Genomic DNA, 27,922 nt, shown 5'->3' with positions numbered 1-27,922 from the left:
AGAAGCAGATAATTAACGTCCATAAAAACCATCAAGTTCTTTTAATGTTAACGTGTAAATTCAAAGTATTCAAGCCGGTGTTCGGTGTCTAGCGTTGGCGCGCGATAACGATCTCCGAAGCCCGAACCCGCGGTCAGCGCCGATAAATAAACAAAAAACCCGCCGAACCCGACCCTTTGGGACCGACCGCCCGTGTTTGCATAACTACTAAATAACGGATTGGATTTAGGTAGTTGTAATGACGTTTATGTAAATCCAATCGGTGATAGATCTTTTAGAATCATACCTACTCTACAATTCATACTCTAATCGTAGGATACCTAGTGAGTATTATACGATGCCGCCGTACAGTACAGTGGCGCCGTAACGCTTGGTTAAGTTTATAACTTTCAAACTTATTTGTTTTATTGTTGTATTTGCGAATATATAACTAAACCAGCTTTTGCCCGCGGCTTCGCCCGCGTGTTATTCGGTTATCGCGCGCTGTTCCCCCGGGAACTGTGCATTTTTCCGGGATAAAAAGTAGCCTATGACACTCTCTGGCCCATAAACTATCTCTATGCCAAAAATCACGACAATCCGCTCCGTTTCGACGTGAAAGACGGACAAACATACAAACACACACTTTCGCATTTCTAATATTAGTATGGATTTGACCTGTGACAACCCCACCCCCCCTAGCCATAAAGCTGGTTCCGCCCATGCTTTTCACGACAAGCTTATCGTTTTCTGAATATGCCTATATTATTTCTGCAAAAAGCTTCTGTAGGCTCTAATTCGTAAACTACAGCCGACTTTTATACGTAGGTAGATCTAGTCTGATCTAGACAAAATGTCACCATCATCATCCTGATATAAGCCGTAGGACGAAGGTACACTGTAAGGCATAGACCTCCCCAGTCTCCAGTTGCTTCGGTCGGAAGCGGCCTGCATCCACCGGCTATAACCAGGTTTTCCGTCCATCTCGTTCTTTGGCCTCCCGATCTGCCAGTTTCCATTGGAGAACTTTTCGGCCCCAACGACCATCTGTTCTCCGTGCTATATGGCCTGCCCATTGCCACTTCAACGAGCTAATTCATTGGCTATGTCGGTGACTCTCGCTCTTCTACGTACCTCCTCATTTCTGATTTGACAAATGTACCTAGTGGCTTCGATATTGTTTAATTTTGTAATGCTTCTTTGATTCGTGAATCTCAACACATTTCTCCATTGAATGAATCTGTAGACCTATGTTGACTAAATCTTGTAGAAACGACGCTTATTGTAGAAAATTAGTTTTTGATCCCCAACGCAAAAAGAGGGGTGTTATAAGTTTGACTGCTATGTGTGTCTCTCTCTCTGTGTGTGTGTGTGTGTGTGTGTGTGTGTGTGTGCGTGTGTGTGTGTGTGTGTGTGTGTCTGTCTGTCTGTCTGTGGCACCGTAGCTGTTAAGCGGATGAACCTGAATGATTTTATTTGTAAGCAGGGTTTCTAGCGATGGGTCTTAGACCATGTTTTATCAAAATCGGTTTAGCAGTTTTTGAGATATTGCACTTTAAGTAATTTAACTCATTGACCATTGATTGTAAAAAATGAATATTTTTTGTGTAAAATAAATTATTTTAATTAGTTGGTGAGTACCGTGTCCGTGACGTGACGCCGTGCTAAAAAGTGCGACGGCGGAACTTTAACGCTATTTTCATATTTTTTTTGTTTAATTGACTAAAGAAAAAATACATCTTCGATATATTTTCTTACATATTAACCCTCGACGCAAAAAGAGGGGTGTTATAAGTTTGACCGCTATGTGTGTCTTTATGTCTGTGTGTCTATCTGTCTCTCTGTGGCACCGTATCTCTTAAACGGGTGGACCGATTTGAATGCGGTTTTTTATTTAAAATCAGATTTTCTAGCGATGATTCTTAGACATGTTTCATCAAAATCGGTCTAGTAATTTTTGAGATGCCTGTTGAATTGTTTTTCAACTTTTTGTTGGTTAGGTTAATTATAATTAATTAACTGACAACCTAATACTTACCTATATTTTTTTAAGAAATTGGACCATTGTCAATTTCTAAGAACAAAAACTCGCTCAGTAGGTAAATCGATATTATCGGGCTTATCGGCTTAGAACTCCGACATTATCTTGACGTCATCGATTGATGCGATGCGTGGGAATGACGGGTAGGTATTTAGATAAGACAAATCTATTGTTCTACTGCCCTATATGTTACCTACCGTTATATCGCTTCCGGAGATATTAAACAAAAACAAAGCTATTATTGATATTTCTAAAAGAAATCGTTGTCGCTGTGGGCTTTCTTACCAGCGCCATCTCGATTACGCGTTTAACAGCCGCACGGCGAGCGTTTTCGCTATTCATTGCGTGTGCTGCCAGGTAACCACTGTACAGCGAGCATCTCAGCCACGCATTGAACAGAGAAGCGAGCGCGCCGTGCCTCCAGCCACGCGTGATTGTGATGTGGTTAAATAAGACACAGGCCGCGAACTGGCCATATGCTACGAAGTGCAAAACTCGAACTTCGTATGTTGCCGTCCCGCTGACGCTCGTGTCATTTAATACGCGAGTGAAAGGGACGGTGCGATACGAACTTCGAATTCCGAGTTTCGTAGTAGCCTCTCTGGACTCAAGTGGACAGAGAAACGGGCAGCGGCGCGGCGAGCTATTTCTCTGTTCTTGTGTGCGCGCGCAGGCACCCACTGCAACGAGTGTCTCGACCCCGCAGTCAACAGAAAACGATAACCTAACCAACAAAAAGTTAGAAAACCGCCGACTTTGTTACTTCAAAGTTCAATAAAACGGCTGAACCGATTTTGATAAAACATATCTAAGAACCATCGCTAGAAAACCTGCTTTCAAATAAAAAAACCGCATTCAAATCGGTCCACCCGTTTAAGAGCTACGGTGCCATAGACAGACACACAGACATACAGACACATAGACACACAGGCATACAGACAAGCATAGCGGTCAAACTTATAACACCCCTCTTTTTGCGTCGGGGGTTAAAAACACGCTCGCCGCTCCACTGCCTGCCCCGCTGCCCACTAGCCTAGCGTCCAGTCCAGTCCACGACTAAAAGACAAAAAGCTCTTAAGATAGAAATCTCATCCACACATAGCACGTCCTGAAAACTAAACAAGGATATTGTCACGTAGCGCTATTCCATTTGATCATTCTTTGGAAGATTCAAGTCCTTTTGTACCTACAAACAAGTGGGTAGGGTACGTTCTCCACAGAATGAAATCAGGTACTGTCAGAAGGTAAGGAGCGCCACTTTCCAGTTTACAGTTACAAAATAAAATCATGATGGCGACTTTTGAGAGGCGCGGAAGCGGTATAAACATTCTCATTATGTCAGCCGAAAGACGTCCGCTGCTGGACATAGGCCTCCCCCAAGGCTCTCAACTCAGACTGGTCTTGTGCTTTCCGCATTCACCGCGATCCGCGATTTTAACCACAGGTCGCCGCTCCATCTTGTTGGAGGTCTGCCGACAGCTCGTCTCCCGGTCCGCGGACACCATCCGAGAAACTTCTGACCCCATCGGCCATCAGTCCTGCGAGCACACAATAAATACTTTGAACGTCAATTTGAATTTGAGCGATGTGCCCCGCCCACTGCCACTTCAGTTTCGCAATTCTTCGGGCTATGTCGGTAACCTTAGTTCTACTGCGGATATCATCAGACAATCTCGCTCTACCTTAATCAAGTGCAGAGCCCGCGCTGACAACGGTCGCGTGCGAAGTCTGCATCTGAAGACATACCTTCTGTAACTCTCCAATATGTAAGAATTGTTACTTTCAAGCACACGCCCTGTGTCTGAATTTATTACATATATAGTAGTAGTACAGTTATGTATATTTGACTTAACACGTTGGCTGCCATGAGCATCACCGGTGAGATCGGAAGCTCATTTTTCAGGTTATTGTTTTGGGGTAATAGGTATTTTGGAGGCTATATTATTGTTACCTCAGTAGGTAAGGGCGTTGTTGTGAACATCACCAGTGAGATCACTAAATTTGGAAGGGACATGGAACTTCAGGTCAAAGTCACTACATGCTGTAGGTATATATAGTGTCCACACCGGCAGAGACAGCTAAGGCAGTCAGCAGAATGGTTGGTACAATCATACAGATGCCGCTTCGATGACTCATAATATGCAGAGATCGAACTTTTAGTGCGGATGACGTCAAAATGATATCATTTGGTACACAGAGTGATTATTTCGTTTTTCCCCAACCACAGTACCTACCTACTGCGGGCTGCGGCCCCTAGGGTTGCCATCTGCCAAAAAAACAGGTCATGAATCATGATGCCCTGTTCAATTTGATATCTTTTGGTCCAACATAGGTACCTGCGATTCACCCAAGTCGCAGCTCGTCCATTACGTAGTTCGTTACGTTATCGTCCAGCATCTTCAGCGCGGTTCGTCCTAACGCCCGACCATATCGTAATTCGTCCATATCGCGATTCGTCCAAACAAATCATAGTTCGTCAATTAGGTACGTTCGTCGAGTACTTCGAGTACGACGTTCTTAACGCGATTATCCTATGCGCGATCAATTTAATAGAGTATTTGTGTTAAAATTTAACACCCCTCTCCACCATTAACCCGAATTTAATCAAAATACTAATACGCGCCTAACATTACTTTTGGAATATTGTTTTTCGATTTGTTAGATACTTATTTAATTTTGTTACATTTTTTCGAAGGAGACCTACCTACCTACACCTCGAACAGTTTTCAATATGCATTCGCCACTCGAGAACACTATAAGGCCGTATTGTCTAACGCACGAGCACTCGCGAACACATGTTCTATGACTTTTACCATCTCTTTCTACCCTCATATCATACAGCTCCTTTCGACAGAAAGAAGCGGCGAAAGCCACTGTAATTCCGAGTGCGTTACACAATAAGCCCTCCTCAATTTCCAACCAGGGTGGAGTCTTTTCGTTGCAAATATCATGTTGACATTCCATACATCTTCAAAAGAAACATCGTTATGTATAATGGATTGTATGAAGGTTCTTCCCTAATACTTACCTCACTATCATCACAATCACCATTTCATTCCATCAAATGATGTAGGAGGTGGTACAGTTGCGATGAATACGAGTGGGACGACGTTAAGTTCCAAAACTTCCAAAGGAAGACGCAGGTATTCAGTAACTACGTAGATACTCGTAATGCATAGACGTCCTAATAAAAATGAATCATCGAAACACATAGGCATATATCTATAATAAGATGTAGCGGGCTATTTTCCATAACTCCTAAGACTTATTGCGCCTGTTCTAAGAGTAAAATTCAACCTATATTTAAATGAACTCTTGGACGAAATTTTTATCTTATGCAAACTGGTCTAGAAAATGATGATGCCCATTCTAACCATGCCCATGACGCCTAGCTCTGTCAACATTAACACAATACGAGTAATATTTGTCGGTGTTTCACGCGCTGCGCCCGCGTCACTCACGCTGTATATTTATCGCTCACGTCTCGAGCTGACAACAATGCATGTGCTCGCCCGCATCCGGGCCCCTCGCACTAATCCAAAATGTCCGTTTATTTTTCTACATGAGCCACGCACAAAAAACAAAGTTGAAAATCGAACGACCAGAGGGAGAAAGAAACACGCAACTGTCGGGCTAAGTCGGGCGGGGCACCGCGTCGCGCGTTTCTATTGGCCGGCTCCGCTTCTCGCCCGCCGCCTGCGCGCGACGGCCAATCAAATATGCGCCCGGCACCCCCCTCCCGCGTCCCGCGGGCCGCGAACACCGACGACTCACGAATACCGACCCGATTCGAGACGACTGTGAGTGCCTTAGTTACTTCACGCGCGCTCTGTTAGCCGGTCGCTTTCGCTGACGTTTTCAGTGAAATCAAATTAACTGAAGTGTTTTACCGGCATAATCTTAGTTGTAAAACGACGCGTTTCGGGTGCCAGTCGTCACAGCCGGCCTAGCCGCTACTATCACAGGTATAATCTAAAATTACCTCTTCCTAGTATTCCTAAACTAGTACTAAACCTAATACTTTAAATGAAATAAGCGTATCTATTCAAAATCGCGTTTTAAACAAGCATTGTAGCGCCGGATGATCAAACGTAAAAGCGGTGTCCTCGTAATCAACGTAGGCCGTTCGGTGTGGCAACGTCGCGCGTAAATAATAGGGTAGCGCGGTGTTTCTCTCGCAGCTGGCGCGCGCTGGCAACGCCGCGCGTGGCTCCGCGGGAAGCGCCCGCCGAGCGCGGCGCATTCACCGACTGCCGAACAACCGAATATACCTACCTACCTAGCGCGCCGTACCGCTTCAATGACAACACTGCTTTCCTTTTGCGAATAACATATACTGTGATCACTTTATCGTTAGTAAAACTATGCGTGATACTTACATCTTAGCTATAATCTTGTACCTAATCTTTATATGTATAGGGTGCCTTTATATACCTAACAATAATACATTATATACTACTATTATTACAAATATAGTTTAATAGTTTGATCCAGGTGCACAGTTAATCGTGTTTATAGCGGTCATAAAACGTGCTGCTGTTATTAACTGAAAATAAGGCACATGTTGATGAAAATAAAACTTGTTTACAGATATCGAGCGGTTGTTTGGGTACCGGTGGCGCGCTCTGTTGGCGCGGGGCGCACAGCGGCGAGCGGGGCGCGCGGAGCGGGGACCACCCCCCCTGCTTCAGTTTCTGCCGCAACTCCGGACGAGAAGGCTGCGTCGCTCCGCATCAAGAACCGAGGATCGTTCGCGCGGCAACTTTGAACAGTGACAGTGCTTGAACAGTTTTGTGTCAGAGATTATTTATCGGATTGCGGTGTTTTACCACTCGGATGCAGTGATTGGATTACACTTACTGGATTGCAGTGTTTTTCTTGGATTTGTTGAACAAATTTTACCGCCAAACTGGGGATGCATAAGATGGGTCTCGGCGACAGCGTTTACGCCGCCGAGCGTATCATGAAGAAGAGGATTAGAAAGGTGAGCTTTAATTATTTTTTACGCAAACATACGCCCCACGTTTTTCTCGCAATGCATTTGGGCAACACATATCGGTATCGACATCAGCTTTGAATGCTTCATAACAACGGACGGATTGCTTGTTTTCGTTTGCGAATTAAAACACGCTTTGGTGCTTGTAGTTAGTACGATGCATGCATTGCATGGTCTGATTATAATTTAGATTTTGGTGCATTAATCCGAGCATTGTGGAGGCAGCAGCTGTTGAGACGGCCGGGGTCCTGTTCCTTTAACGCGTGTTTATCGGTGCTTATTATTATCAGGGCTCCCCTTACGTACGTTCTGAAATTGAGGGCCCCACTGAGAAATTGAATGCTCCTTTATGTCTTGAGATTATATTAAGTTTTTGACAGTAAACAAGTTCTCAGCCGTGAGGGTAGCCTTGTGTCATTGTTGTCTTTTTTATATCCTGTTACTAACTAACCCTTCCGTTAATAAAATGTGTTTTTTTTCGTGTTCTTGTTTGTTTTGTGCATCTGTTTATCTGCATGTCGTTGGTTTGACGGATAAAGGTCACCCGAAAAGTTCAGCATGTGGGAGGCTATTGAATCCCTATCTGGAATACGCCCACCCAGTAAGCTATATTCTAAGCGAGCTTTTAATAGGTACCTTTTTATATACACAGCGGCTCAACATTTGTCTCACTCGACATACAAAATTAAATTACCTATTACTGCATACATTTGTGGACCAGATTTTTTACCGCTCAGAATATTTTAATACGTTTTTGTGGAAAATCTTTATTGTATATAATTATAAGATATAAGAGAAAAGAAATAACCATAATTGACAAACGTTAAAATAAATGTACGGTCGAAGTCAAAAATATGTTTACACTGTACCACCTTGTTGCTGTCTCTTCGTATTTGAACTTTGGTATAATACTGTCAGTAGGCATACCTACCTACAGTGACAATTACTACAGTGTATTAAAGATATCTTTGACCCCTGCTGTAAACAGGCGAATGTATCCCTTTAACTTTAAGATTCTCTACCAGTCAACCTTTAACATTTAATGAATTGAAGTTTTTGCTTGGTTGAATCTGGTTGCGACTTGGCATTGACATGACATTTTTGCAATTTTTACTACAGAAAAGTTTTTGATATAGCTTCTTTTAGACAAGAAAAGAAAGCAGATGAAACCGAGTGCTTTATTATTATAACAGTTTTTATTGATTGTTTTTGTTCTATATTCTAGGCCTTTATTGGTATTTTTTTCTAATACGTAGATGTTATACAGTATTGCTAAAATATATATTTTAGAAAGACGTATTTTTTCTTTTTTCAATTAAATACAGCCGGTTAGTTCCGTTTGACGTCACACCTACGTACACTTTTTACTAAGGAGTGACGTCACGGGCTCCCACTCGAACATCTTTATAATTTTTTGTTTGATTGACGAAAGAAAAAATACGTGTCTAATATTTTCTAATAATCTAACTGACGAACTAAAAAGTTTTTTTACCCAGGAATCTACCCGATTTAACAGGATCAGGCACATGTGCCTCATCTTGACATGATTTCTTGACTTCGTATTCTTCTTCATATTCGAAATTTTTGAGTTTGAACTTCAAATTAAATATTCTATCATTTTCTTAGAACGGATTATAACAAAAATAGTACATTTTAGTTTAAATCTAGATGTAAAACTTGAACTTCAAATTCAATCAAATCAAATTTATCTATTTACATTATGGTTTCTAATTAATACTTGGATTGTGAAGTCGATTAAGCACATTATCAATTTAAATTGTTTGAATACAAGTTTTGCAACCAAAACTGAATTAGAGAGACAATGTTTGATGACCAGATGGCCTAGTGGTTAGAGAACCTGACTACGAAGCTTGAGGTCCCGGGTTCGATTCCCGTGTCGGGGCAGATATTTGTATGAAAGATACGAATGTTTGTTCTCGGGTCTTGGGTGTTTAATATGTATTTAAGTATGTATCTATCTAAATAATTATATTTATCCGTTGCTTAGTACCCATAACACAAGCTTTGCTATAAGCTTACTTTGGGACTAGGTTAATTGGTGTTAATTGTCCCGTTATATTTATTTATTTTATTTTATTTATTTAATGTAGACACGTCATACTAAGTATTTATTTCACTATTACAATAAAATTAGCTTATCAATCCAACTTTACACTTCTTAGCGTCATTGTGGCAATATTAAACTTAATCGTGCGGTATGATTTTATTTACCAATGCAACCTGAGCTACAGGCTTTTATTTTGATACACTTGTCCGTTCTGAAGGGTTTTTCTGTGACCAAATTTGCATGTTAAATTTGACTCAAAGGTCGAATTGACTTGAAATTTGTCATGGATATATAGAATTACAATAGTAAGAACGAAAATGAACGACTAGTATTATCAGGAAATAAGTTGACGTATTAGAAATATTTATTTGCTATCTAAAACTTACATTACTTACGTGTTTCTTCAAAACTAGTCAGTTGATAAGTTGATACCCAATTGCAGGTAAACTTTTCAATCTTACCTCACAATTCACAACTTCACAAATGATCTAGATCAAGTTTCAGCAGCCAAGCTGATATATTGTTCCAATGTTTTGCCACAATTGATCAAACAGTCAAGTTGACATTCCATAACTTTGCTTTTTCTGTGGTTGCAAGAGAAACTACAACACTGCAAAACTACCCCCTTAAAGAACTTCCAACGCAATTTGTCCATTAAAACTGGTTTGATTTCCACGTAAAATAGTTAAATAAAAAAATAGAGATGCTTCGGATATTATGAGATTGTTTATACCATCTTGATAGAATTAGATTTTAATTTTGTTTTGACTTTTCACCTAGCTTGCTATGGTGTTGGTTAAGTTCCAAGAATATAAAGATAAATATAAGCATAGATTGTTTTAAGCCATTGTGAATTCTACCAATTCGCTATCACTACGTACGTGGGCCGATTTTATAAATTACATCACTCAAAATTACCTTTCAAAAGTGCTAAAATAGGGATTACAGTAGTAATTATGGCTCTTATTCCTTATCTTCTAATTGGAATTTTAATTAATTCTGTTGTTTTGTAAGGCCACCCAAATACCTAAGTGGGCTATCAATTAAACAACTTCCTATCAAATGAATATGTCGCTAAAGTCGAGCTTTCAAGTTGACAGACACGTTTTATCGACATTATTGTTTTATGACGTGCAAACGATAATCAACTTTAGGGTGATGAGACTACACAGACTACCGTTTTTAAGATATAAAAACTTGTCCTTTGATGATCTATCGATGACCCGCTTGCTCGTTTGCCTCCTTCGCATAATAAATAAAACAAGACTAAGCCATTACCTACAATATCAGTCATTACACTCTTAACAAAGATCTTAAAGCTAGGAACAGTCGTTACGTCGTTACCTATTATGGGTTAAAAATATTTCACTAAACCTATTAAACATGAAACTCTAACTTCAAACCACTGTCCGAAGCACTATCCAAACATTTCTTGCTTCCTAAATTCTGAACAATCTTGTGCTTCACAATTATTATACTTTCTTCTCGTTATAGCACCTGCTCGTTTGTTTTTCTTGTATCTTGATTGTTTTCTATTAAAGACTTAGATTTGAATACTTCTTCCTCATACGTAAAACCCGTAACGCAATCCACCTTCTTGAGAACTTCAAATTGTATTTGAAATCCGAAAGCCATTATTTATTATACCATAGTTACCTACGTTGCAATATCAAACAATAGCTTTGTAATTTGTTTAGCGTTGTTATCAGCAGTTTTTTCCAGGCTGTGAACAAAATGTATTTATATCGAACACTTTCCTCTATATAATTTTATTTACCTTGGTATTTCCAACTGACATTGAGCTTTACAATAAGAACGTAAATTATGAAATTTTTAGGATATTTCCAAATGAGCTTAATTTTGTCTTGCCTTTTGTTTCGTTTCCTCTTGAAACGTGAAACGTGACTGCTACCTAAGAAGCCTACCTATATACGACATTAACTTTTGCGTTATACAAATGGACTTGCAAATGACTAATTAACATTTAATTAGGTAATAAAGTAGTGTTATTTCGATTATAGTACTATTTCAACGTAAAACGAGGCCTTTATTCAACTTCATTCATTATGACAAGCTGCAGCCAAAGTTAGCCTCTATGGCACTGGCACTGCTGCGTCAAATTAAGGAAACTACTTAATACCAATATAAATAAATCTATTACAGTGCGATTTAAACCATCTCTTATTGTAGTAAAGGCTATTTCTATCTGATATCGCCTTTCCTTGCTATCTATCGGCACGGTCTTACGTCGACCTAGCGGAACTACTAACTTAAGTTTCATCGTTGGAACGTTAGAATAGAGCACATTTTTGTGCTGCAGCTGGCATGTTGTAAAGTAACTCCTACAGGGCCGTGTGGCCCTGGTATCTCGGAGCGAACGCGCCAGTATTCGGCTTCGACCGAACAGATGTCGAACGCGCATGCTCCCCGCCGGTTCCATCGACCAATCAGCGCTTAGCACTCTGATAGCCAGCGAGTAATACATTCCGCAAGTCTTATTTCAGGGAAACAAGCTAGCTAAATTGACTTTGATGGACGCGTTTATACTTTTTGCTTTCTTTTCTCCATGAAGAGCGCTCCTGCCATAAATATTCCCATAATAGCCGAACAACTTACCTTCGCGTCTGTTGTTTTTGCGTGCAGATAGATGCCACCACGTTTGCTAGTATTACGCGCTGTAGTTCGGGGGCTAACGGAGAGATGGCGCTGTTATGAATTATTAGAAGAGTCATTATTTATCTGTTGCGTGTGGATTTGTGCAAGTAGAAACTTTCCAAACAAAAAGCGTTATAGAGCCGGTAAGCATTTTGCCCATACCCTTGGAATTAGGTGTTTTTTTACAAATTTAACATTGTGCAGATATCACAGCCATCCAAACATTTCGTAGCGTAGCACACACATTACGTACGGCTAGAAATAATAATAATAAATTAAGTGCCCTTACTACTACACTTGTGACTTGTAAGGTATTAGTAGAGGGTGGCTATTTGTTATTAAAACCTTTATTTAGACCTTTCATACCTACTAGCCTTAACAAGTTGGTTGACCTAGATACTCGTACCATACCTAATAAATTTACGTCAACGTCCACTGAGATCCACACAGTAAGTTCTGGTTTTTTTCTCCATGCGAATAAAAAAACAACAGAACTAGTAAAAAAAAATTAAATTGCAACGGTTCTTCAATTCACGGGTCAAAGTAGGTAAAAAATTAAAAAGACACCGTTATCTGGGGGTCATGCGCCCGGACCCGGAGGCTCGGAAGCGACAGGGAGACACGGTGCGACACAAAGCGACCAAATTTTCTATAAATAATCGCTTGACAATGCCGCGCTGTAATTTTATCCCGGCCCTATATCGGAATGAAATAAAAAACGCGAACCGAACAAGGGAAGCTGTAGAGTGGACTGGTATTCATTGACAATTTAATATTTATTAAAAAAATGTGTAGGTTTTTAAACTTTTGCTATACATTGTTTTTTTTTTTTTTCTTTATTGCGTGATAGTACCTCACCATTTAACCCAGAAATCACCAAATAAAAGAAGACTTAAAAAGAGCTTTTTTTTTAATTTAGATTCAATGGAATAGAAAGGTTTTTAGAATGCATACTTACATAGTAAAATGTAATAAAATCCGCAAAAAAAAATTATGACCTGACTAAGTGTCTCCTTTCTTATTTGTTTATCGCTCTCGTTTATTTAGTTTCAGTCTAGATCTGTCTTAAGCAAAAATATCGTCACTTAATGTTAAGTAATACCCTGTTCACTATTATTAAAAAATAAACTTAAAATAGCAATTGTCGATTCCATAGATTTTAGTGTCAAAATTATCCCTCGCGCGATATTATAACTACGAGCTTATATACCCGTTCCGTAGGTACGCAGTCCGAGCCTGCCACCCTTCAAAAAAACTATGTGAAGAGTCCCCCTATATTTAGAAAGCATACTTAATCGCGTACACGCTCGCTCCGAATATTAAAGCGGTGAATGGGGAAACGTCATATGGGAGCCCCACACAATTAGAGAGAAGGCATTGTCTGCGCCACTTGCGTAGCATTCCGTTACTGCGCCGACTGGGAACGCAGAACCACTATGCAAATTCGATCGCACATTTCACACAGTTTTTGGTAGCTGTAGCAGATTCGATAACCCGATATCTTTACCAACCTACTGGCAGCTTTGAACCAACGCAACGTTAAGTTCATTTAAAAAGAAACTAAATATCATCGATCTTGCTTCCACGTTCGAAATTCGAAACGGCATCAAAGAACATGGACACCGTTACAGAGACATAAAAAGAGACAAGTTGACGCTCCGGCGTCATTATAATAATGTGCCTGTTGCCCCGCTCGTTATGCCCTACGCATTATTATGTAAATGTGTAACGAAAAGGAAAGGTTTTTGTGCCCTATCTGATGCAGATAAGGATTGTAATTAGTGAAGGATATTGCAGGTGGGATGTTCCCACGTGATGCGATCTGGATTATTGTTTTACAGGGATGTTTTAATTATTCTATAACTGCTACTTTTATGATGAGTTTCTTGAGATTTAAAGAACTTAGTGTTTTATTTATCTGATTACCTACTTTTCTTTTGCGTTGACATTTTATGGCCTCACAATGTTTTTTACAAAATTGCCTACTGTACATTTTTTCTCGGACACCCTAATTCATAATTCTTCTAAATCATCTGCAGTATATAATTTAATATTCCAATAATGGAATGTAATCAGTTACGCCACTGCTGCAAGGGTTCGGATGGGGTCAGTATTCAAAAATATTTGGCGTATCTCCCTCCCTCGACGAAGAGTTTTTCCTTATCTATCCCGCAGGGTATGATAACTCTTAATTGAGTTATTACCCGTATTCATTTTAGGGCTTAAGGTTTTCTTTTATTATTTGAACGCCCTCTTGATCCTATAAATTGAACCCCTTGCTGTGTTTTGGCGAAACAGCAAAGATTAGCTTTTCTGTCGACCACACAGTACAGCAAAGATTAGCTTTTCTGTCGACCACACAGTACTTTCAGTTCTGTTCAAAACACGCATAATGTATTTTTTTATAATAAAAGCAATATAAATCTAAAAAGACAGTTAAAACAAAATAGTTTCTGTTAAAATCCCTATAAGTAATACGACGTGGTCAAAGACCGTTTCATTGTTTCAAAGTCCAACCGTCGAATCTGAAGTAAGGGATTAGAAAAACGCGGCGTCTGCAAATCGAATCAGAATGGCCGTGTTCTCCACAAGTGTTTGTTCTACGACTCAGGCACAAGTGGCGAAGGGTCGCTCCCCATCTTACAGCCCTTACCTCGCCCTTTTGCTTAATTTGCCCAATATCAAGCGTTCGTTATTGCTGAGATTTTAGCTCTAAAATTATTCTGAATATAAGTTTTAGATGAAAATCTGAACTAGGTTACACGACTAATAATCATTCGGTATTCTTTAAAAAATTGTGACAAAAGCTGGAGGATCGTCGTATTAAAATTCAAAACACACATATGTTTAAATTACTTATGTTAAGGAATGCCAAAACCCACCAAATAGTAACGAAACGTTTAGAATGCTTAAAACAAGGTCAGTTAGATAATTATGCTGAATCTATCCGATTGATAGCTATCGTTGGTTTTTATCGCCTTATTGCCTAATCCATTTGTGTTTGATGTGTCTTGTATAAGTTAAACGCTATTCTTTATTGAGAAAGCAAACCTATAAAGAAACAGCTATTTCAAAACAATCTGTATGTTGAAAGAGCCTTTACAATATCCCCATGATTGATCCACAATTAGGTAGGTATTCATACGTTCAGTTGTTACGGTAATACTCTCTATTTGCACAACAAACCCTCTATTCATGCAGTATAAGAATTCCTTTTGTTGTACGGATTACCTCAGTCGTGATTTCTGCGCCTGAAGGTATTACTCGTACATCCGATGAACTGTTTTATTCATCGATTTTAGCTTAACCCTATTCGCATTTTTTCTCTCTTTTATACATAATGGTCCTTCAAAGCATTTAGAAATAGCTTATTTTAACATCACGTGACACAAGTTTTTATTAACCAAAAATCTCAGTAATTTTTAATGAATTTCGTCTCGATTCTAAAAGTGAACCTAAAAGCAATTTACTTGAAAACGCGCCACGACCGCAACCATTCTCGCCTTTCCCGCTCTTTTCGACGCGTGACGGTTGACAGTGCATCGATTTAATTGTCGCGAGTCGATGACCACGAGTGCCGTTACCGGTACTGTTTTACATTGGCTATCTAAAGGCCATATACTATACCTCTTCCGAATTGAACGATTTTGAGAGCTAAGTGATGATATTAGTAGTCGTATTGGTGTAATGCCTAATAGTGTAAGATCAGGATTAAGATCGGGATTAAGTACAGAAAAGAGCTACGAATATCGCTAGCAAAATCAGTAAACAACAAATTAGACGTTTAGTTTTGATGCTTTGAATGAAACATACATGCGCATCGTAGCGTGGCTACAAGGCGACTGCCTGTCGTCTGCCTGCCCGGCCGGCCCAGCCCCGTTCTCACTATACTTGCTTACCTTGTCTGGCGTATCAATTTTCTCTTCGCTGTTCCGAACACTACAGTGCGTTGCTGCGCTCCTGGTATTCGAGTTACGAAAGAATACGCTCGAGACTGCGTCGGCTGATAAAAAAAACTATTGTTGCGGCGGCCTTGTTCTGATACTACGTGCTATTTACATTCTACAATTAAGAAGTTGTTTTTTACCGGTATTACCTAATTAAGCAACCTAAAAATACGACCTAGCCTGTTTTTTCTTAATTTGTCTAGTGCTCTTAGCAACGCTTGTTGCCACGTCACGTCGACTGCGGAGGTCCATACGTGTTTCGAATAATCAGGCTCATGCATGTGTGAAGTCCAAGAAACATTTTTGAACATTTTTGATGTTGTGCGCGTCCTCGTCACTCCGCCTGTGAACTTAACTAAACATCGCTTACGCAGCTCGTGTGTAATTTAATTATCATAGTTGCATAGCTGTGTTCCCCTTATTAGGCGATGTTATGACCGTTGCTAGGTTTAGTTACTAGCTACCTACTCACCAGACTGTTTACATTGTAATTGATGGTGATTAATAACCAGTAATTTCTGTCAAACAGTTGATTACTGATGACAGTTTAATACTAATGGGCTATTCAGAAGAAAGTCCTTAATGGGAATGCTTTAGGCACTCAATTTTTATATTATTACTGCACGATTATTGTATAAATAGTAATTTATTATCCTAGTTTCTAGTTCTGCTGCACAAAAAAAAGGTTAAGTTTTCACCGTTATGAATTTAACATTATTTATAAGACTATCTAACGATACGACTAAAGTTTTTATAGTTAGCGATCAAATGGTACTCGGTCCACAAATTCCCGTTTTAAAGCTTAATTTTTGAACTAAAACGATTTATTTTACAAACGAGACTCGGAAGGCGGATGCAAGAGGCAATAAAATCCTGGAGCAAAGCCAGGGATATCAGGAGATCACAACGAGTAGGTATCGGTAGGTATAGACTGCGGACTCGATCGATAAGCCCATGTCCATGACAGAAGCGAGAAATGGAGTGGAAGATAAAAGCTAACAAACGAAATGTGAACAACATAAACCTGCGGCCAGTACTCTATTTGGAAAGATTCGACATAATCTGGCTCGAAGAAAAAAGTCGAACAAAAGGCACGGCCGTACCATACTTTTCTCGAAGCCATTCAGGATATATTCAACATCCTGTAGGTAATTTTGTTATGGCTAAAGCTAGAAACATAAATTAACTTTGTAGGAATATAATAATAGCACTAGTTTCGTCAATCGTATGTACCTAGTTTTTACGGTAGCTCAAACTTTTACTCACTTGTACAGTTTAATTGCCTGCCTAATAGAATATAGTAGAAAGCTTTATCAGTTATCGTCCCAGCAAGTGTATTCCCTTTTTCTTGAAATCATAGAACCCAATGCATTGAAAACATTAATATTTTGGTTTTACTTCTATAATATTTTCAGTAGCACTGCTAGCAGAACATGATATTTTTCCTAGTTCTTGTTAACTGCGTACTAAGTCCATATTTCTTCTAATTAAAAGAGAATAGCGTTTAGCGTATTCTTAAATAAAAGAAATAGTAAAAAATCTAAAGACTATGACTGCTCTATCACCATTCCTTAGATATCAGCCAAATATAGCTTGTTCCAGTAAAAACAACTCTATTTAGCATAAGCTAAGTATAGCTTTTGTAACACCGTCTTTCTATATCTAGCTTCTAATCTCAAAAGATACTCAGCAACCACAACCTTAAATGGGTCCTGTCCATATGTATAAGTAAGTCAAGCACTATCGATCGCGTTTTGATGCAATCATCAGCATAGGCTTGCTAAAGTATTCCGTTTTAATTTGAATATTTACAATCCAGCCAGTTCTATATTGGTCGCAAATTGCGAGCCTTTTCCGCGTCGGGACGGGACGGTGAGTGGGAGGGCTGGGGGTGGCTAGATTAATGGCCGTCGGGACCGATCGGGCCGAACAGGAATCCTCTCGTGCCATGCTTAAAGGCTGTGAAATGTTCCACTTAGTTACAGTTTCAAAGTATTTGTTTTAGTATCTCTAAATGTGGCAGTTAGCTATTGACTTTAACCGCCTGTTGAAATGTATGGGCAAATGCACCGGCTGAAGTTTCAGAAATCATTTCTTTCGGTCTTGGACGGTTCATAGTAAATATTTGTTTGGGGTTATTAAAACAGTGTTTATATCGCACCTTGAAAATGAGACTGTCATAAACAAAATTTGTCATCTCTCAAAATGTCACGAAAGAATTTTAAAGCGTAGTTTAATTTTGCAAGCTGACATATTTTGTTTAGTGACAAGTCTCATTCTCAAGGTGCGATATTTCAATTATACTAAGCTTTTGCCGAGGGATACAGGACACACACACATCTAACTTTAACTTACACCTAAAGTTTTATAGTTGTTTACTTTGAAAAGCTAAATCCAACGATAGCCAAATGGTTTTAAAGACGCTAACTCGTGCTATCTCAATCTTTTTGATTTTGAGACACCCAGACCCATCAAAGCAACGTAGTCGGTCATAAACATATATAGAAATCGTATCAAGTCGTCCACAAAGATGTCACTGCATACCAAAGCAATTTAACCCATAAATTGCCCCACTTATAGTACATTTTCCCCTGTTCCCAGGGGACACTGCGTGACGTGCGTTGACTGTCCATTAACATCTAGCGCGGAATGCGGCTCCTTAAACATCTCGATATGTATGAGCAATCCTCCCTAAGTAAAGATAATTCTAGTTCTAGTTGTATTTACAAGAAAAATTATCCTGGTCGTGGCACCAAAATGTAACCTACGCTAGATTTCAATCAGGACCTAATTTTTAAGGTTTTTTTTTGTATAATTTAAGAAGAAAAAGATTTTTTACTACCATTTTTTATAGGCGGAATTAACTAGCTATATACAGTGGTTGAGATCAAGAAAAGGAAATAAGTATGTCAATTTGCATTTGAAGAAGAGTCCCCTATTTACCAAAGATTAAACTAAAATCCTGTCCATTATACTTTAATTCAAAATTTGTCTGCTGAAGATCCGTCTCGGAAAGTAGCTATTTTGGTTCTGTTTTCCTACCTACCTCATCTTCTTTGATGGTGTCGGCGCCAGTACACACAACTCGTAAATTTCGACCGAAAAGTTAAGTCCGTAGCGAGTTCAAAGACGGCGTACTACGTGATATTTCATTTTGATTTGAGCCGTATCCACCTCTTCTAAGTATATATAAATTTAAGTATCATATCACACTACTATTTACAAAAAAATATCAATTCATTTCGGTCTAGAATTTTGTTACCTTAACCAGTATTGTCATAAGCCGCTCATTTTTGGCCATGCTTTTACAAAAGTATATTACGAACTGGCTCATTTTACAAGGTTTAATTTCGTTTCACCTGTCTGTCTGTCGTCAAATCTTGCAAATTATATTCGACCAACTTGCAATAGTCGGATTGACTTGGAATTTGGCATACTTCAATAAATTTAGTGACAATACAATAATCTGGTAGTAACATCTTGGTAGCCCGGCCAGGATCGTCTCCGCAGGACGGAACTCTTCAACGGCTAATGGCATTGACTTGAAATCTGGTAGGTCTGCAATGTAGTTTGGGTGACAATGTAAGTAAAGTCGACAAAAAGATATTATTTGTCTAATTTTAAGTGAACATTGTTCTTTATGAGTAATAAAGTCTTTCAACGTTAAAGTACAGTCAGCAAAAAATCTCGTATTAAAAATTAAATGTTTACCAAAAACTTACATTGTTATCATTTTGCTTTAGTCTGCTTCGAGACAAAATATCACTTCACTCTCACTTCCAAACTCGGATATTTTATGTCCCGTCTTCTATAATTGTTTTAACGGTTTTATCGCATTTTTTAAAATGATACCGAAAATAGAACACATTGAAAAAAAAAACAAAAAAGTGTAACTAGGGCTGCAAAATTTCTCTATGTGTTCTTGAAACAGTTTAGCTAATGTTTTCGTCATCAAGCGCCATTTCTGCGTAAATCTATGTATACTATTATGAAGTCATGATTCAGTTCCAAATCTTCTACTATTCTTTAGGTACGGTCGAAGTCAAAGATTATGTTTACACTTTGCTTTGTCACCTCCTGTTGCACTTTTGTATAAAAATTGTCAGAAGGGATATAGTGACAATTAAGTATTAAACTATAAGAGAGAGAGAGAGAGCGAGAGAGAGATTTATTTACACATATTCGATACACAGAAAAAACACGTTAGGAAGAAATAATAATTTAAAAAAAACATCGAATAAGTAGTATGAATTAGGGCCCACTCAGCATAATTCGCAAAGCAAGCCACAACGCTGTTTTTCAACACCAAAGATCATCTTTGACGTGAACTACACTAGCACTCAACATAATATCTTTAGTTATTGCCATTTTAACTCCGATGACGTACAAATTTGATTTCAAAGCACTCACAAATTCGCAGCGAGCTATAACCAGTTCAATCTCTAACTCCTGAGGGTGTAAATTTGAATGTAATTCGATTGTAGCATTTAATTTGGCATCCCTCTGAGGGAGAGGGTGGGAGGGTGCAATTGGCGTGTCTAATAAGCCGCCGTGATTAATTTTTCAATGGAACTTTATGAAAAATGGCACTTGTTGATTTGTGACGTGACGATTCAATTTGTTAGGCAAAGAGTTTTGATTGATGGTAAGGACTTGCTGGATGGGTTTTTGAATGATGTCACGCTTTCTACAAGTTGTTGAGATTTTTGTGTTCGTAATTTGGTCCTTCTTACTTTTTTTTGTACCCTCCGTGTTTTTATGTTAATCACTTTACTACTCTTGAATACTTCTGTCATCATCATCATCAGTAGGTCATGTAATCAATCGTTTAGTTCCGAGGACAAAAGAACCAAATATGGATTCTAACACTTTTCAGAAGTTTCGTTTCTTAAGTCTTTTTAATTTTACTGACAATACGTTATTGCTAATGAGTATAACAAGCAAAAACTCATTCAACAATACCATGAACTAAAATTATTCGCATACGACTCTATTTCTAGGGCCGGAAGGACGTGTCAGATATTTTTGCACGCTCCGCTGTGGCAGATATTAATGCTGGTGACTGTACATAACCTACAATTTAGTTAAATCTCGTCTGAACCGAAAACAGTTTCAGAAAAACAAAACTTTTGGGCAAATGAGACATTTATACACGGATCACTTCTTGTAAAAAAAATGTTAGTTAAATGAACGGATATCTAAAGTACAGGAAGTACCTACATAATAGCCGTTACTTGCAAACATTCGCTAGCTTATCATAAAACTGAGTTCTTTAACCATGTTTAAGTTACTACCAACCCCTGAGAAACAGAACATTCAAAACAATCAGTATACCATAGAGCAGGGCGTCACTTAACCCCACTCACTCCTGATTTACGTCCAAACCAATGCGGGTGTTCTGTGCGCCCATTAATATTAAGATTTGATCCATTAACATACTTGCTTCAATAAACGTTGTTTGCTTACTTGATTTATAGTTCACTAGATTTTACCCGCGGCTTCATACGCGTTTACGTTATGCCTATCCTATTTATTAAAAGTGTAAACAAACTGATTTCATCAAAATTCTTGTATAAACTCTCACTGGATCGAATCAATAACACTTTATCTATAATTCGTCTAATCAAGCAACAAGCAAGTCTAAGCAGTGCTTGCACTGTTGTGTTTCGGCGTGGAGAGTAAGACAGCCGGTGAAATTACTGGCACTTGAGGTATCCCATCTTAGACCTCTAGGTTGGCAATGCATCTGCAATACCCCTGGTGTTGCAGATGTTTATGGGCGGTGGTGATCTCTTACCATCAGGTAACAGAAACACTTTTTTCACTTGATTTTTATATTTAGTTTTCATTTGAATCTGTAGTAGCATAGACTAGCGTAGCGATAGTGGAAAATTTGAAATTTTAAAAATCGATTAATGCGCGGATGAATTAGCGATTTTTATTTACTTTCCTTTAAATTCATAAATAGTTACTGCTTTTATAACTGAATAAACAGTCTTTGGAATGAAATCAAGTAAGTATTGTAAATAATAAAATAGACAAAAATACTTTGATCTATTCAATTAATAAATTAATCGATTTACTGAACAGATTAATTATTTTGCAATAGGTTCTAGGTTTTCACATCATTGAATGTCTGTGGTCGGATAAATGGCGTCTTTGTTTACACTTTTCATAAATTGGATCGAAATACGTACAATATAAGTAATCCAGTAGAGATTAGGATTAGAGTAAGTTAGTTTTAGTTCTTTTTTTATTTATTTCTGTTAATTAATGTATATATTATTTGTTTGTTTATAAATAAATTTATTGAAGTTTGCGTGACAGACAGACATCCAGTAGATCCCGTAGTTGATTGAAATACCGGAAACAGCTGATTTTATTCTGATCCCGTGGGAATATCGGGATAAAAGTAACCTATGTGTTATTTCAGACATCCATCTATCTAGGTGCGCATAAAATTAGCATCCAAATTTTACATTCAAGTTTTAGCATGAAGGCGTAGGTAACAAACACACGCGAGTGTGTACTCACAAACTTTCGCATTTATTAATATTACTAGCTTTTGCCCGCGGCTTCGCCCGCGTGGAATTCGTTTATCGCGCGCTGTGTTCCCTTGTGTTCTCCATGCCAAAAATCACGTCGATTTGTCGCTTCGTTTCGACGTGAAAGACGGACAAACATACTAACATACAATCACACAAACATACAAACACACACAGTATCGCATTTATAATATTAGTATGGACTAGAAAAATTACTTCACAGTTTACCTAGTAAATGAGCATAAAATCAATGAAACCATTTTAAATCGTTTTAAGAGTTCCAATTACTTTACCTTGCTTCTCTGCTACTAATTCCTTTGCTACCTAGTAAATAGTATCATCGACATGAACCACCACAATGTGACGCCTGACTCTATCAATCAGTTCTCTACCTACTGATTGATTCAGGATTCCACCTCGGTAGTGTCTTGAGTCGAAAGACCTGTCGGTCACTTACTAATACTGGTACGATATTAGCCTTGACCAAAGCTACTAATAACTAACTACTACTACTAATAGCTAGCTTGACTAATAACTGAAACCGATAGATTGGTCCTGCTCACGTCTCCTGAATCACACTAACCAGTAAAGAGATCAACGTATTACCTAACGCATCTTTTTCTCGAGCAATTCTGAATCTAACTCAAATATTAGGTAAACATTTCATCAAGATTTTATCGTAGGTATACCTACTATAAATCTCTCAGCTTGCTGCTGATAAGTGCTAAAATTCTTACCAAAATAAACGTAGGTACCTTACCTATTTCCACGGCTTTACGAACCCGTGATACTCTGGTATAAGACACGTCAAATTTCAAACTCAAACTCAAAAGTGTTTTATTTGTGAAGGAAACATAAGTAGGTGATGGCTGCTCAAATACAGAGATGTTACATTTCTTCGTGTTTTACTATGTTTTGCCAGTTGGCGTACAAAAACATTGGCTATTAAGCCGGTCACAGTATTTATTACACAAAAACTCACTGTTACGCCTACTTTTATCGTCATAGCAAAGCACTGGCAAACCATCTCAAGAGTGAAATTCTCATTTCTAAGAACAACTTTTGGAATAGATACTTAGGCCGTCTTGCAGGAAAAATTTATTAAGTTATTAAGCTTGACAGTTCCATACATTTTGACACTACTAAACTGAGCTTAACGCAAACTCGATATTTATGTGTTTCCAGCAAGTAGCCATTAATATGGCTTTAAACAGTGGAATATTAACATTGGCAGTGCAGGACCTAAATTTGCGGTGAGCAAGACAATTTTTACAAGACCCTATGACAATGGCACATTACCTACACATTAGATGACGGATTTTTAAATGAGCGAAAAAACGAGAAACTTCGAGGCGCGAGGCCAGAACAGACGGTGAAACACAACTGCGACTTCTGCCATACTGCTTTGAGAGACCATTTTGAAACCAGTTTGAAACGCGTTGTAAATCAGTTACATTGAAACCGGCGCGCATAGGAAACTCGTGTTTGCGTTTCATTGGGTTGGGTTTTTTTTTGGTAGGTACAACAATGGCTGGCGACGAATTTACATCACATTGTGATACTACAATTTAGGTTGCAGCGTGTGTGGAAAATCATCGAAACTGGTTTCAAATCAAAAATTTCAAAAGGGATTCGTTGTAGTTGCGTTTCACCGTCTGTTCTAGGCCTTAGACCGCGAGGCCGCCCACGCCTAGCGTCGCCTCGCCTCGCCTCCGAATATTATGTTGCAGTCCTTACAAAGTCCAACAAAATTAATCTGAAATACCTATTTCGTCCTGTGGTCGATAGAGCAAATTTTTCATCGGGAAATTTTCATTCAAAACGAGAGATCTTTGACGCGTTACAGTTACTTCGACTCAGTTCTCAATTACCTAGTCCATTAGTTTAGTAGATAGGTAAATTAACAGGTTCCCTGTCCCATGAGGCACATGTGCCTAGTGGCCAAGGATGTAAATAATGCAGTTGTTCTTTCGATAAATAATACATTTTTTTTATTCTGGGACTACATTTACTTACTTATAGATAACCCATTAAAATGACTCAGGTACCTTATCATTACTATGGGGACGTATCAAAAAGACGCTGCACATTGCTTCGGGACAGGGAACCTGTTAAGAAATTCCTCTTTCATTTCGTCTATACCTAGACAGGCTATAGGCATGCTAGGTACTATAAATGGAGCAAAATTCTGATAGAATTTACCCGTTGGTGAAAATTTTATGGCTGGTCACGATTTTGAATAGATATGTTCTGTTAGGTTCTTACAAGTAACAGAGTTTAAGACTACTTAGGTAGGTACTACACTTGTTCTTCCCTTTTCAATTTAAATTGAAAGTTTTTTTGAGTTTTTATCATTTGCGTATTTAGGGTTATTTTTCAGGGGGGATAGATAGAAGTTGTATAGAATTTTTAATCAGTAGGTAGCCCAACATCCTGGGGTGGGCACTATTCTACCAAGAAAATTGCAAGAGCTCTGCTACCAAAGTAGGTAAAGTAACGTCAAACGGTTGCATAAAATTATCTCTAATATCGTCCATTAGGTATACCATTAGCAATGAGAAAATCGCGTCATTCGAACAAGATGCCGTTAATTATTCGCACTAATTATTCCGCGCGTTCCGATCGGCTAATTGGTGTCTACGCTTCCCGCCCATGGCCCGATTACAACCATCAAATCTCCCATCTTAGCCACACCCACCAAACAAACAAGTTTCAACTCTATAGCCGACTTCACAAGGGCTATGTTACTGGCATTTAGTAAAGTGGTAGGTCGGCGCGGAAGCGAGCGGGGGTGGGGTGCGACGCGCAGGGGGCGGGGCCCTCCCTTCGCCCCGCCTGCCCCGGCTGTCGTCCAATCGCCGAGCGCCGGCTGCACGAAGTCACCTTGCCCACGCGTCCCCAGTGGATCCTTTTATTTTTTGAAGGATTGCATTAAGTTTTGTGGCTGTTGATATAAATGCTCGTTGTTCTTTTTGTTTAAGTTTATAGCACTGTTCGGGTGAATGTTTAAGGTCGTCTATTGTTTACGTAGCTTACTAGAAAGGTAGAAATCCGCGATAAAGAAATAAGTGCTTTAATTTTGGATACTTGACTAGTTACTTAGGGTAGTTTTACTATTAAAGTCAAATAATAAGTACCTACCTTTTGCAACGTACCTACTTATAGTTTGTGATGTTACATTATCGTAATTTTCTAACTGGATGCTCATGGTGTTTGATCAATCATTATGGTAATAGGAATAGGTAGATAATTAATTATTTTTCATAGTTTTTAACGTATCGTATCGTTGTTTGATCAGTCTTTAAAACTTACTCAACAGGATATTTGTTGCTCAGAAATGAGTTGTGAGGCACCTACATACCAAAGTGAAAATCTACTTGCGAGTTTTTACTTAACTATTGTCATATACCTACGTAAAGTTAAAATTAAATAAAACCTTGTAAATTCGCTCAAACCTAGTCGTTTCGCGTTGTAGGCTGTTCCAATCAAATACGGAATATTTATGTCCAAGTGAACAAACAAGAGGCACTAACTTTCCATAATCCAATTTTTACGTTACTAACTTCTTCCCAAACAATTTCAAACGATTCCAATATTACACCACAAATAAATGTATGAAACTGCACGCCACTGCAAAGTCACAGCGCGCGTACCGCGTCGCTATTCACCCTCGATCACTAAAACCAATAAGAGGCGAGGGTTCCCGAGACCCCGCCCAGTTACGAAACGGCTTATGTACATAACGGCCAATAAAATGTACGCTCTATGTATTTCATGATAAAGTTGGTTTTCGTAAATGCTTGTTTTTGAATTAAGAGAGAAAGGCGCGTAATAAAACGGGCTGTTTTATTTTCGATCGCGTTCTCGTTATTGCGAATTTGCGACGCATGTTGAAATAGTCTATGTTTATGTTGTAATAAATATAAAAAGGAGAATGGAATGGAGAGCAGAAGAGAAGCTACTTACAAATTCATTTGATGAACATTATCTACATTAGTTTAGTTAAGTAGATAAGTATACTTAACATAATGTATGGGTACAGTTCCAGAATTCCGATATTGTATCAAATTATCGATATTCAGTACCGATAGGTACCGATATTGGAAACCTTCGGAGTTCGGAGTTCCGATATTACCACCTTTTTACGACAATAAATAGGAATCTACGCGTTTTTAAACAGCAATCCCTTAAAATTTAAAAGGGTTAGGGTAGGTAGGTAGGTACTTTTCCAAAGAATAATTTGCCTACGAACCATTTTGATACCTACAAACACAAAATAAAACGTGCATTTCGAAGCAGAATGACCCAGCTAAATATTTAATTATTTAACACCTTCACTGCCGCCGTTATCTAGCCTAACTTACCTTTCCGCAATCCCACGGTAAAACAAGCAAATTCAACGCGAACATCGGACATCGCTAAAGCTTGAAACACAGAAAGCGGTGGCGGGGCGGTGCGGCGCGGCGCGGAGGCGGTACCGGTTGTAATATTCGAGCTAACATGAAAGAGGGTAGTAGTAGTAGGTAGTAGTAATTCATAATTCATTTATTGCATTTTATGGGTTTTACAAGAATTTATATTAATTTACATGTAGGTACGGCATAAACCCCGTTAGGGCATAGCAATATTAAGTATATAAAAAAAACTTATTCTAGGACTTAGGAACTAAAACAATAACAATGTTAAACCTTAAAATCAAGATACTCCTTCAGACTGTAGAACGAGTTCTCAATCAGGAACCTCCTAAGTTTGCCATAGAATAACGACTTTTTCGCTATATTTTTAAGCTCTAATCTAAAGGTAGGTATGTTGTTATATACGAGTACTGTTACCGCCATATGGTAAGTGGCGTAACTCACTATTTTCAAATTCGTAAAAGTGCTAACTAATTTGTTAATTTTCCTTAAGTTTTGATTTCTAGGATAGTTATCTCTTGTTCGTTCAAATAAGTATTTCTGCTTCTTAACAAATTTACAAATTTCAAAAATGTATTTGGAAGTAACTATTCCCATTAGTTACAGCTTTTAAGTCCGTGCATTTCTTCAACTGGTATAGAGCGCATACGTGAATTTTGGTAGTTTTAACAAGATTTTTATCAACACAGATTTTATTTACACAGAATACCGCGTGGGAAATATGCGTGGCGCGGAATTATGTGTGCCCTCTTTCACGTCAGCTCGAATATTACAACCAGTACCGCCTCCGCGCCGCGCCCCACCGCACCACTCTCTGTGTGTTTCAAGCTTCTAGCTAAAAACACGCTGGACGTGTCACTCAACTTAAGTACTTCGTCACTGCCTAAATAATTTGTAGATATTGTGAGGATACAAAGAAAGAAGTTAGCCGTGCTAGACTTATTACTGAACGTAACTATAACTTCGGCTTTATTTGTTATATCAGGTGGGATAGAAGTTGAATACTGTTCAGTTTAGCTACCTACTAAAGAAGAAACCGGCCAAATGCGAGTCGGACTGACGCACCGAGGGTTCCTTTCAGATTTTAGGTACCAACCTATGAATATCCAGTGTTAGCATTGCCCCTCTCCTAAGCTAAATGCATTTACGCGGTCTATGGTCATTTTAGATGATTACAGACATAGACGGACGGAAATTAGATTTTCAGACTTTTCTTATTGGTTAATAGTTATCCTATATAATATACCTAAGTGCTACCTTCGTACCTAATTTCAAG

The 27,922-nt window shown here is 38.7% G+C and overlaps 1 protein-coding gene across 3 annotated transcripts in view; it reads left to right on the top strand.

Annotated features, from left to right (window-relative positions):
* Positions 1 to 27,922, top strand: part of Pc (chromodomain protein polycomb) — a 38,396-nt gene that overhangs the window by 6,921 nt on the left and 3,553 nt on the right. Inside the window, exons 1-2 of one of the 3 annotated variants that reach the window (XM_074087402.1) lie at positions 5,769 to 5,820; positions 6,611 to 7,004. In XM_074087402.1, the coding sequence (XP_073943503.1) occupies positions 6,936 to 7,004 (69 nt within the window). In that variant the 5' untranslated portion in view covers positions 5,769 to 5,820; positions 6,611 to 6,935. Of the gene's footprint in view, positions 1 to 5,768; positions 5,821 to 5,848; positions 5,986 to 6,610; positions 7,005 to 27,922 lie in introns of those variants that run through there. The other 2 variants (XM_074087400.1, XM_074087401.1) reach the window with 2 other exon arrangements.

Source organism: Choristoneura fumiferana, chromosome 5, assembly GCF_025370935.1.
Source record: "Choristoneura fumiferana chromosome 5, NRCan_CFum_1, whole genome shotgun sequence".
Lineage (NCBI taxonomy): Eukaryota > Metazoa > Arthropoda > Insecta > Lepidoptera > Tortricidae > Choristoneura > Choristoneura fumiferana.
Note: the sequence above shows the minus strand (reverse complement) of the source record. Positions and strands in the feature narration are given on the sequence as shown.